Here is a 12411-nt window from a genome sequence, read left to right as displayed (position 1 = left end):
AGTGACAGAATTTTAATTGTGTGGTTAATTATTCCTTTATTTGCAAGTAATCTATTAGACATGCAATGGTTTTGTGAATGTTTTAACACAATTGGAGTACATTAGTATTATAATTAATTAATTAATACTTCAACTCACAATAATAATAATATTTAAATAAACTACAAAATTCTTTTTTAGGCAATTTGTGTGTGTTTTTCTGTAGCTTGGTAAAATTTCAGCAGTTGAAAATGAGAAGAAAATGTCAAATATCTGCTTTTTCTGTTGGCGTAAAATGCTTAGTAAACAGTAAGGAATTTGAAACTCAAAACAGGTCAGCACTGGATATCATTTAGGAATTGCTGACCTAACCACACTGAACGCTCAAAACAAATTGTTTTGGCCTACAGGAAAGGTCACCGAATGAATTTGAAGGACATTTTTTTCTGGTGAATGGATTCAAAAGATTTGATTCCAAATATAATTGTCTCCAAATGCATCTCCACAGACATTAGCCCCGTTTCCACTGAAATTACCTGGAACAATTTGTACCAGGAACTTTTTTTACAGGAACTTTTTCCCCCCCAGACCTGCTACTGTCTGCATTTCCACTGCGGTCTAAAGTAGTACCGTGAAGATTAGACAAATTAGTCCGGTGATAAGCTGCGCGCGACTGCTCCTCCCAGTCAGCGACGGACAGTAATCACTTTTGCGCGACACTGCCTGCAACAATAACAAGTGGAGGAGATTCAAGCAGCACTGCTTTTGCTGGTTATGTATTGGTTTACAAAAGAGGTCATTAACAAAACGGCGGAAAAGAGACGAGCACTGATACTAAAGCGTATTCTGAGAGCTCGTAAAGCTAAATTTAAAATAAGACAACGTATATTATCAGCTATTACAGACGGAAATAGCAAGCAAGACTGATATTTACTGAACGCAGAACGAACCTCACAAAAGACTTTTAAAAATGCCGGTTGAAATAAAATGCTGCGTGAGCTCAACCAATCAGCATGTTCAACGCCCAAGTCCCACCCCCGAAAGTTCCTGAACTTTGAAAAAGTACTACCTCGGGGCCGTTCGGAGGGGGAAATATTTACCCGGAACTTCATTTAGACCCTGGTTCCTGCGGTTGAAACACACCGAGTACCACCCCAAAGTTCCTAGTTCCTGGGGAAAGTTCCTCCGGTGGAAACGTGGCTATTGTCATACCCACAATTGACACAGTTGGGATACTTTCATTTTGTTAGACCATTTTCCTTTTAGATTGATGGATTATTAAATCCATCTACTACTTCAAAACTTCAAGCTGCATCCTTGGATGCCTCATACTGAATCTTGAGAGTAAATGTTTGCCAAAACTTAATTTAACAGATTTGTGGTTTATAACTAAGCTCTTGGTAACATTTGAATGACATCACAAGTAGCTCTTTAAACCTGAAGATCTTTATGTATGTTTTACTTTAAAAAAGAAGTGTGTGTGCAAGCCAATTCATACATTTAATTAAAGTAAATGTTAGCTTTTAGATGACTTGATCATTCATATACATTATGCAAGAGTATGTGTGCATAATAAATAAATAAATATGGTAAAATACTAGCACAGCTAGTGAGGCTAGACATATAAATGTGTAATTTAGGACACAAAGTCAGACAGACAAATAGGAAAAGAAAAAATGTGTTGGAGTTACAAGGAGACACAAGCAGGGGGTAAAAGAGAAAATAATCACTTTTCAATGAACAGGCCTCCTCCCAAGTATGAACATATTAATATTAATGGCTGCATTCCTTTGATTCCAGGATCGCTCAGACAATGCCTTTATTTGACCTGACAATTACAGCCCCACAAATACAAAGGGTTATTCAAAATTTCCCTTTCACAGATTTTAATTTTCAGGCCAACAAAAGAGGTTAGAGCAAAAGGTATTTATTAGAATTTAAGAGAATTCTTTGTGAAAGTGTGAAAGACTTACCCTCAAACCGCTCCTAACCCATATGACTCCTAACCCATACTTTCTTCCGGAAATCACAAACGGAGATGTTTGACAGAAGGTTGACACCTTCTGTTTTTCATAAAATGCAAGTGAAAGGTGACCGCAGGCTAACTCCAAAAATGAAATAAAAGTACTACAAATGTATCATAAAATATAGTTCATACAACTTGTGTGCTGTATTTCAAGTCTTTTGAAGCTAAACAAAAGCTGTGTGTATGGATCAGGTCTTTCCCACTGCCATAGCTCTCACATGTAATTCATGTAATTTGAAGATTGATTCAAGATCTGATTCACAAACCAATGACTCTAATGAACCAGTTATTTTTAGTGAATCTAAAACATGTAGTGCAACCAATGTTTGTCTGATTCCTTTGAGTGGATCAGTCAAAAAGACAAAACAAAGCCAGAAGTTACCATTTAAATTAGTTGAATCCTTCAACAAAGTTATTACTGAATCAATATTAAGCTATCATTACTTCCAGTATAATACATTACAGAATGGATGATTTGGAAAATGATTTGTAATCAAATTAAATCAAGATTTTGTGATTCAAACGAAATCAGGACATATGATTTGATAACCAGCCCTACACAAAACTATCATATGGCTTTAGAAGATTTGGAATATAGCTCAAGAGTCATGTTAACCACTTTTATGGTGCTTTTTGCTACATTTGAAGCTTGGTCACCATTCACTTTCACTGTATGCAAACGATCACAGAAGAATAGAAATCTTGTTTCACAGAAGAATAGAAATCATACTTATTTTGGGTTCCTTTAAAGGGTTAGTTCACCCAAAAATTAATTACTCACCCTCATGTCGTTGGACACCCTAAAGATCTCCGTTCATATTCGAACACAAATGAAGATATTTTAGTTGAAAGCTGATGGCTGAGAAAGGCTTCAGACAGGCCTCCATTGGCATTCAGTACATTGACACTTCCAAGATCCATGAAAGGCACTTAAAACGTCGTTACAAAGTCCATCTCACAACAGTGGCTCTACAATAATTTTACGATGCGACGACAATAGTTTTTGTGCGCAAAAAAAAATCAAAATAACACCTTTATCAAACTTGTTCTCGACTTCCGTGTATGCCTCCACGACGCATGCGCGAGAATATGACGCAGATCCGGCGTTCGGACATATGACCCAGAAGCGATTTGTTTACGAGCAGAGGAAGACGCGCATGTCTAAGCTGTTGGATTCTACATTAATCGTGCTTTAGGTCTCGGCGTAGTGCTCAAAATGGGGCTTAAGTGTGTATTTCATGGATTCCCGAACGCCGGCGCTACGTCATATTCTCGCGCATGCGTCGTGGAGGCATACACGGAAGTCGAGAACAAGTTGGATAAAGGTGTTATTTAGATTTTTTTTTGCGAACAAAAACTATTGTCGTCGCATCGTAAAATTATTGTAGAGCCACTGTGGTGAGATGGACTTTGTAACGACATTTTAAGTGCCTTTCATGGATCTTGGAAGTGTCAATGTACTGAATGCCAATGGAGGCCTATCTGAAGCCTTTCTCAGCCATCAGCTTTGTGTTCCGAATATGAACGGAGGTAAGACGGGTGTCCAACGACATGAGGGTGAGTAATTAATGACAGAATTTTCATTTTTGGGTGAACTAACCCTTTAAAGCTTTGAACATTATGTAGATGTAATCATAAGGTATTATTTTTGTACCGTTGCTTCAAACTTTCATTTTGTTTTAAACCTCTCTTGAGCATCTTCATCAGATAGACTGCGTTAACGTAGACACTGCCAGGGGCTCTACACCTCCACAGGGGCTCGGGCACGTTACCAACTCCTGGTCCTCCAGCTGCTGTCTGCTGACATCCATAATCGTGTATGTATCTAAGAAACGTTCAAGCAGATTTATGCATTCAATTTGAAGTTCTTAAATGGAGAATCCCGCGTACCCCATAGAAGTTTTCCTCTGGGCCGAGCATTTGACTTTATCCGTCCCTTTTATCTGTTGCTGAGAACTCCGAGTCGGTATCGGGGAGTGATATGCGGCTAAGGAGAGGGAGAGAACGCGAGCATCAATCCCTAAAGTAATTATCTCAGCTCCTCCTCATTCCAAAAGGCTAAATATAAGTGAAGTTTTTAGCTCCCAGTGGCAGCCATGTTGCCTTTGATAAACGGTGCGACTATAAAATTCGGGTGCGAAAGCCAGTATGTGCGTTTTAGTGTTTTCTGCGTTCACACAGCCTGGCTTGGAGTATAAATTCTCCTGCGCACAGTCTGTCTTTCTGCCATGCACAGTCTCTCACACGCACACACAAAAGGAGATACAGATAGGCGGGCGAGTGTGGTTGTGCTAGATTGGAATTGTCAGAGGTGTCACATTAAATGTGCTATTATTAAGTCCAGGCTGAATTTTATGGCCTTGCAGGATCGTAAATTGGTTGGTCAGTCCTTTAAATTACGTATCCATCGAGCGATGTGCTCTATCCGTCCTCACTTTTCTCCTGCTTTACTTTCACTTTCTCTCTCTTTCTCCCCCTCCCTTTCACCACGTACATATACGAGAGCTTGATCTTGACTCTTTGGCCCTGGTTGAAATGGATGGCGTGAGTGTGATGGGACGAGAGGAGTGCGGGATGCTGAGAGAAGCTGACATCCGAGTTCACAGAGGCATTAGAGGTCACTGTGGCCCCTGGCCAAAGCCATGACCCTCCTGAGGGAATAACAAGAGAGCCTGTCTCAGTATATCGATCAGGGGAAACCTACAAGGAGCTCTAGTACCATTTAAAAGTTAGGAAGTCAAAAAATCACTATTTGTAGCAGATCTGGACATTTCTCAATTGCCTTTGAATGATTTTGTGGAGGGAAAATTTGCACTTGCAATTGTATATCAGAAAATCAATGTACAATACAGAATTAAGTGATCGCTTGGGTCACGTTGTACGGGCACGATTATTTTTCAGATAGCTTTTATAGACATTATCTTTCAGGGAGTGTGTAGTATAGCTTTTTGAAACACTTGCAGGCCTTTTACATTCAAAAAGATCAAAGTGCATGACAAATGGAGTTATTGTCTCCCAAAAGTCAGTAATTCCATTCTTACTTCCTGCATGAACCTAAGAAGTTTTGTAACAATTTTGCATAATGCCAGCCTATGGTCTTCATTGGCTGGCCGCGAAAACAGCGTCTACTTTGACCCGCCCTCAAACACTGTTGTGGCAGCTGAGATCTTAAAAGAGTTTGGTTTGTGTTGTCAACATGTAAAGAAGCACTGCGAAAGCAAATCCACTTTGCACTCCCAAAGGATGATAATGTGGGCTTGAATCGATATGGTAAAACTGACACCATTGTTAATGTTCATATCACAGTGTATACAAGAGATGAAGAAGCCTCCGGGGCTGAAATTCAGATATGATCATGGACATTTTGTTTCCCACATGTGTTGTAAGGGGTAGACCAATCACAACAGACTGAGCCATCTGACCAATCAGAGCAGAGTAGGCTCTCGGAAAGGAGGGGTTTATAGAGACAGAATCCTTGATCGAACCATTTCAGACACTGTGAGAAAAGATGTGATGCTGCAATTTATATTATGAGAAAATTAAACGTCATTTTGACCTTTGATGCATGTAAACATATCTTAACTAGGAGCCTTTAAAATAGCATAATAGGGCACTTTAAGCATTGTGCACTTGATTACAGCACTCATCTGTATTTGATTCTTTGAAGCTCAAGGACTTTGAGATGAAGTGTCTTAATAGCCCAGTATTTGACCTTGTCCATCTGCTCTTGATCAGATGTATTGATGACACTTAATTAAAACACTCTGGGTGAATGGGTTAAGCTGATAGGCAGAGGCTGACAGCTGAGAGATCAATAACACTGATCAGCGAAATGAAGATCTCAGGCTCTCAAAGGAGAGATAAGACTGTGTTTAACAAATTAACATAAGAACTGAGGTGATAAAGCAGTAAAAAAAATCATTAAATTATTAGCACTTTTCTCTCCCTTGAGAACTGGCTAGCAGAGCGCAGTCAACACATAAAGTTCAGCAAACAGAGTGCTATTGACCATAAGACAAACATTAACAGACTTTCCTGATCCAGTTACTGCACTTGATTATTGCATTTGACTATGATTCAGGTTATGGGTAAATCTGGAATAGAAAAGAAAAACACCTGTGAAATTCACCCCAAAATATGCAGAAAGTAGTTTTTACCAATTCGCTTTTTTCCCCTTTTTTGCATTCCGACAGACAATTCCCTTCACCATAATGGACATTTTTTTATTATTTAAATGTAAATTTAAAGGCTGTGTAACATAATGTATGCTGATTTAAATAAATCATTGTTTTTGCAATCATTATATTCCCATTATATTCAAAATAATGGGAAATTGTAGATGAATGAAGGGGGATGTGCTTAATGTCATCTAAATAATGTCACAAAAATGAAATTTCTTTTTATGCAAAATATAACTTTTTTTCCCCCTTTTGAATTTTAACTTTAGACTTTTGAGCAGTTGTGGAATTATTTGGAATTAAAAATCTATTTACTTTCCAGAAGTTACATGTCATATTTCGGTAAATGAAGAGCTGCTTTCTTTTTTCCAGATGGCCACAGAGGTGTTGGAGGATCTTCTAGAGGAGGATGACGAGGTTGTGGAGGTGTGTTATTTAATTTTTTTTTTTTAAATGGTATTAGTGTTGTTACAAATTTCACAAGTTAACCAATTATAAAGAGTTTGACTCATCTAATTAAAACACATCAGACTGGAATGATGAAATGTTAAATATTAAAATAAATGACTTATAAGGTGTTTATTTCCAGTTGTTATGGTGTGGTTGTGTATTATCAGGCCCATCCTACAGGCTCCACCTGGTTGGATGTTTGACACCAGCATTTGATGCATTGCTCACTGTCTCAGACGGCTGGATTCATAATTTATGGCATTATATTTTGCTGAAATAGTAGTTTGTTTGTGTGAAAGTGCTTTGGTCTTCACTTTACTTTATTAGCTAGGGAAATTACAAACACAATGCTAGGGTGGCTAAAATTGAGATACTTACACATTGCTGTTTGATGGACCAGCACACACACACACACGCATATAGCACATTTTTCCCCCACAACCCCAATGCCACATAAATGATGGTTTGCTTTGGTGCCCCACAATACATTAAAAAGCATTATTAAACTCAAAGGCATTCAGATCTTTTCTTCGGACTTGATTAAAAATAGCTTCTATAGTACAAACAACATCCTGAGAGTTGATGCATAATTAATGAGCCAAACTGCTGCCAATACATTATTAAACAAATGAATATGAAACTTACTGTAGAGTGACTTTCAGAGATTTGATTTATTTTATTTTTAAGATGTTTTATCATCTAGTCCTACCGGCTATTTAAAGAAGAATAAGTCTTTTGGTATGTCAGTCTACTCTCTGAAGAGTCGGGACGGAGGTGTACCAGTCCACACACACACACACACACACACACACACACACACACACACACACACACACACACACACACACACACACACACACACACACACACGTATACACACACACACACCCACACCCACACACTCTTTCTCTCTAATAGATATCTGACAGATTGAGAGCGCTTACAGAGTGTTCTGAACATTCAGCTCAGGAGAGTCATAGAGTGTGAAAGAGAAAGAGACAGAGAGAGTGGGAGTGAGAGATGTTTGAACTCTCTGTGGTGTGTTATTGAGACATCAGAGAAGGGTATAGAGTGTAACAGTAGGTGATAAAATGAAGAGCACTTCAACACAGCACAACAAAAACATGCACACACACTCTTCCCCTCAGCCCATTTGTGTCTAACTTTCCTTTATTCAATGTTCTCATTCAGGATACAAACAGAGCTGCCCGATTGTTTGTTTCTCCCTCTCTGTTTGCCGCAAAATAAGGTTATTTTAATCCTGCCTGAAATCAAATATTTATAGCACTGACAGTGCACAGCAAGTCCTTTAGGTTTGTTTTGTTAATTACAAGTGGCTGGCTGACTGACTGTCTTTCATGTTTTTGCAGCCTACTTTTAGATGTATTTACTGTAGGTATAAGTAGGGTAAATTGTGCCAGATTGTCACAATAAATGCAATTGGCCAGTATTTCCAAACCTTGATCCTGTAGTAATTCCAACACTGCTCAGTTGGAATCATTGGGGAATATGGGAATTATTTACATTTCAAATAAAAATATGAATACAAATGAGAAGAAAAAAAAAATCCACATACTAATGTATAATCCCATTGCATTTATAATTAATTCACGCTATATAGAATCCCAATTCAAGTTTGTTGCACATATTCCCATTTTTTAAACCAGCTACATAAAGGTTTTAATACGGTAATCAGAAAATTTGTATGTAGTGCAAAAATAGTCAGCATTTTGTAATAATAATAATATTTTGGATTGTATTCCCTGCATTTGAAGGCAAAGCTTATACTATTAGTTGAACCACATGCACAACTGACCCTGGAACATCTGACACACCCAAACTTTCTTTATTGTATGTTAATTGTCAATATAATGTTAATAATGTTATATATCTTCTCTTCCTGTCTCAGGTGTGGTATTTGTTGGGATGGCTGTTTTATTTGCAGCTGGATAAACAAGACCCTACAAACAACAGTGTGAACTTCAGGAAATCTGCCTGGACGTTCCTTAGCAAGGCCAAAAAGGTAGAACTCACACATATACACATTGCTATTTTGGAAATGATGAGGCTATCTGATTTCATCTTGGCATAGTTTTCATTCCCCCCCAACTCACCACCAGACACACACACACACACACACACACAGGTTTTCTACCTGGCTTATTCCTCCACTCCTCCCTTGGTCCCTTCTCATTTTTTCCATCTGTCATGGCTCGCTCAGCATGCCGTCAGCTCTTTTCAGCTCTTTTTCTACTGTGAAATTTCTCGAACTCTGCTGGTGTCCGAGCACTATAGAAATGGAAAATGAAAGCTAAAGTTTGAAATAAAATGAGAGTGGGAATAGCTTGCAGGGGGAGGTATGACAATATCTATAGCTCCTTTTTTCTACCAACCCCTGTCCTTTTCTTCTTTTTCTTCCTCCTCCCCATTTCCATCTCTTCCTCAGGCTTTTCACTGTTACTTGACTTTGGTTCTCTATGAGGAAACCTTTGGTCACTGCATGTAATCTTTTATGTTCCTCTTCCATTGGTCTCTCTCGTTTCTAATGGATTTGTCGTCATCTGTCCTTCATTTTCCTCCCGCTTCACCTTGCAGCCTCTCATTTTCTTCTGGAAAGCAAAAGACATGCCTTACTACGTCCTTGATGATCTAGTCAGATGAATTGGGAAGGCCGGACACACACCTTCTGTCTCACATATACCTGTATATCCATATGTCTCTCCTCGAGTCTCTGAAATGAGAATTTCATTACTTGGTTGTTGCAGAAAGCACTATTGATGAGTAGTTATGGCTAGCCAATAGGAAAGCTGGAGAAATGTATTTCAGTACTCTTATCGATCCTAGTGGCTTTTCAAGGTCTTAGACATGTAAACATTCAAATTAAAACAGCCAGACGAGACGTAATACAAACTCTGAACCTGTCTCAGCACCTAACGCTTCATGTAAAAACAGAAAGGGTTTTAACTGCAGTAATATAGTATACATTTCATTTGTAGATATACAAATGGAGAAGAAAACCTGAAAAATAAATAACTAGCCCAACAGGGAAAATATCATTGCAATATATACAAAGTATTTATTTGCTCCATTATTAATTTGTTTCTGTAATAATGTTTATGTATTTCTGTTTTCAATGAATTTTTTCCCATATTTTTTGTCTACATTTATGTATTTCTTTCATGCCATCTTACGATAAATTTATGCCATCTTACGGAAATTTATGCGATACGATGGCAATATACATTTTTTTTTTTTGGATAAAATCTAGGTTATGTTATGTTTTTATTTAAAAATTTGAAAGTAAACATACAATTATCCAATTATTAATGAGCCCATGCTAATTTAATGGTTTATCTCTCCGATCACATAATCCTGAAGGACTTTATAAGGTTTTTGGAGTTTGACTACTGTTTAAATCTGTAAAGAAGAAGAGGAAGAAGAAGAAGAAGAAGAATCACTGTTTGTGCTGCTCTATGAATTTTTTAAAAGGAAATTTGAAAGCAAAAATTGGCTCATGAGCACAAAATATGTAAATAAGACCTGAAAGTCACACTCTTGGCTTTGGTTCAGACTTGTGAATATTTAATTACTTTCGCTAACGTCTCAATTATTCATCTGCTCTTTAATCAGTGCCCCATATCGGCCAAGCTTTTGTTAGCTGTGTCATTAATATGGCCGTAATAAAGCAAACAGTAATTATTTATTAATTAGCCTTTTAGAAGGTCATCTCTCTGCGCTATGAAATATACTGCCAGTTATGACCGAGTTAGACTAATGTTGCTAGTATAATGCTTAGTATTGAAAGCAATAACCATTTAACATTTAGTAATAGAATTGCCTAAACTGTTGATTTAAATCTGGTGATCATATGCATTTTCCATCCTTTGAGATCAAAATATTTCAGTAGCAACATAGAGTGTCTTATTTTGTGCACCATTGCTTCGTTAAACCTAAAAAGCAGAAATGTGTGTCCATCTTCAGTAAAACACAAAAGAAGATATGGGTGTTTGGTCCATACAATAGGTGTCAAGGGGAAGTTTGAACTTGTTGGTTTGAAGTTTGAACATTAAAGGGATAGTTCACCCTAAAATGAAAATTACCCCATGATTTACTCACCCTCAAGCCATCCTAGTTGTATAAGACATTCTTCTTTCAGGCGAATAAAATCAGAGTTATAATAAAAAATGTCCTGGCTCTTCCAAGCATCATAATGGCTTTAAAGGGCAGCCACATGGCTCCAAGCAAATCGATGGGTTTGTGTAAGAAAAATATCCATATTTAAAACTTCCGGCGGACCACCTTCTGTATTCAACTTACGAAAAAAGCGGAACTGGCACGACAATGATGTCGGACATAGTGTGTAACGTAAGTGTTTTGAACTGTGAGAGGCGTTACACTTTCTTTGTAAGTTGAATAAAGAAGGTGGTCCACCGAAAGCTAGATATTTTACTTTACAAAGTTTTAAATATGGATATGTTTCTTACAAAAACCCATCACTTCAAAGGGCCTTTATTAACCCCCCGGAGCCTTATGGATTACTTTTATAATAGATGGATTCATGCATTTACTGACATTATAATGCTTGGATTAGCCAGGACATTTTTAAAATAACTCTGATTGTATTCTTCTGAAAGAAGAATGCCATATACACCTAGGATGGCTTGAGGGTGAGTACATTATGGGATAATTTTCATATCTGGGGGAACTATCCCTTTAACTTTTATTGAATAGACAAAAGTAGTTGAAAAATCTTAAATATATAATTAAGGAAAGTCAAGAAAACAGGTGTTCTTGGATAAATAAATAAATAAATAAATAAATAAATGGATTTTATAATCCACCTGATATATAAAATGTGGATTTAAAAGCACTATTCAAGCAGGACGTAGTTTGAGTTACAATCCTTATCACCTGACGTCTGTGATTTCATGTACTAATTTGGACAGGACTAACATCTCCATGTTAATTTATTTTATTTATTATTAAAACCCTATTTAAATAAACTTGACATAGACGTTTATTGAAGGGGCTTTATGATAAACCCACATAAGTGAGCAGAGACATATAGATCTGTATGTCAGTATTACCTGCATGACACTGGTATTAAAATGGGCCGTCTTCACAGCTTCCACTATTTGGCTCTATTTATTAATTTATAATTACATTTTTCCGTCGCATACCATCCATGTTGAAATGAAAGGATGTAGAAGATTGGTGCGCAAACGGTAGCTCAGGTAGGTCAAGAAACACATGAGGAGTGTTAGGATAATACAAAATCAGCAACCACAGGCATTCGTATTCAGACGGGATTAGATCGGGATTAGGTAATTTGCTCTGTCCTTTTTACTGTGGTTGTGTGAGAAAAACACAGACATGGCAGATTTGGATGGGATTTCAATCGCAAAGTATACCTGTGAGAAAATAATTTCTCTAACATCCCCCTGGAAAACTAGTCCCGTCCGGATAGGGCTTTATTCTGAAAGATATAATTTCATTTTTAGCTGTTGCCCAAGTGCTTTGGATTACAACTCTTAAAGTATTTGCATTTATTTTTTAAATCTCCAGTTTTATGCCTCTGCTTTAGTGATCATTAGCAAGTTGTGAAATTGATGGCTTCTGAGCTAATCTCTTTATTACAGCCTCGATTTTTCTCCTGAATCGATTGATTTCCCCTGCTCCTCTGATTTTAATTAGCTTGTGGCTACTTTGCCTGCTGCGGATTTGTCTTCTGTGTATGGGCTCATATTGCTGTTTTCTACCTTCATCCCACCCTTCCTC

The 12411-nt window shown here is 37.5% G+C and overlaps 1 protein-coding gene across 1 annotated transcript in view; it reads left to right on the top strand.

Moving 5' to 3' along the window:
• The window catches only part of LOC307138697 (uncharacterized protein), a 120386-nt gene that overhangs the window by 89002 nt on the left and 18973 nt on the right, over window positions 1-12411 (top strand). The window contains exons 9-10 of the mRNA XM_079837212.1: window positions 6556-6609; window positions 8543-8656. Coding sequence (XP_079693338.1) covers window positions 6556-6609; window positions 8543-8656 — 168 coding nt within the window. The remainder of the gene's footprint in view (window positions 1-6555; window positions 6610-8542; window positions 8657-12411) is intronic.

The sequence above is a fragment of the Gobio gobio genome (assembly GCF_949357685.1).
Source record: "Gobio gobio genome assembly, chromosome: 15".
NCBI classification, from domain to species: Eukaryota; Metazoa; Chordata; class Actinopteri; order Cypriniformes; family Gobionidae; genus Gobio; species Gobio gobio.
Note: the sequence above shows the minus strand (reverse complement) of the source record. Positions and strands in the feature narration are given on the sequence as shown.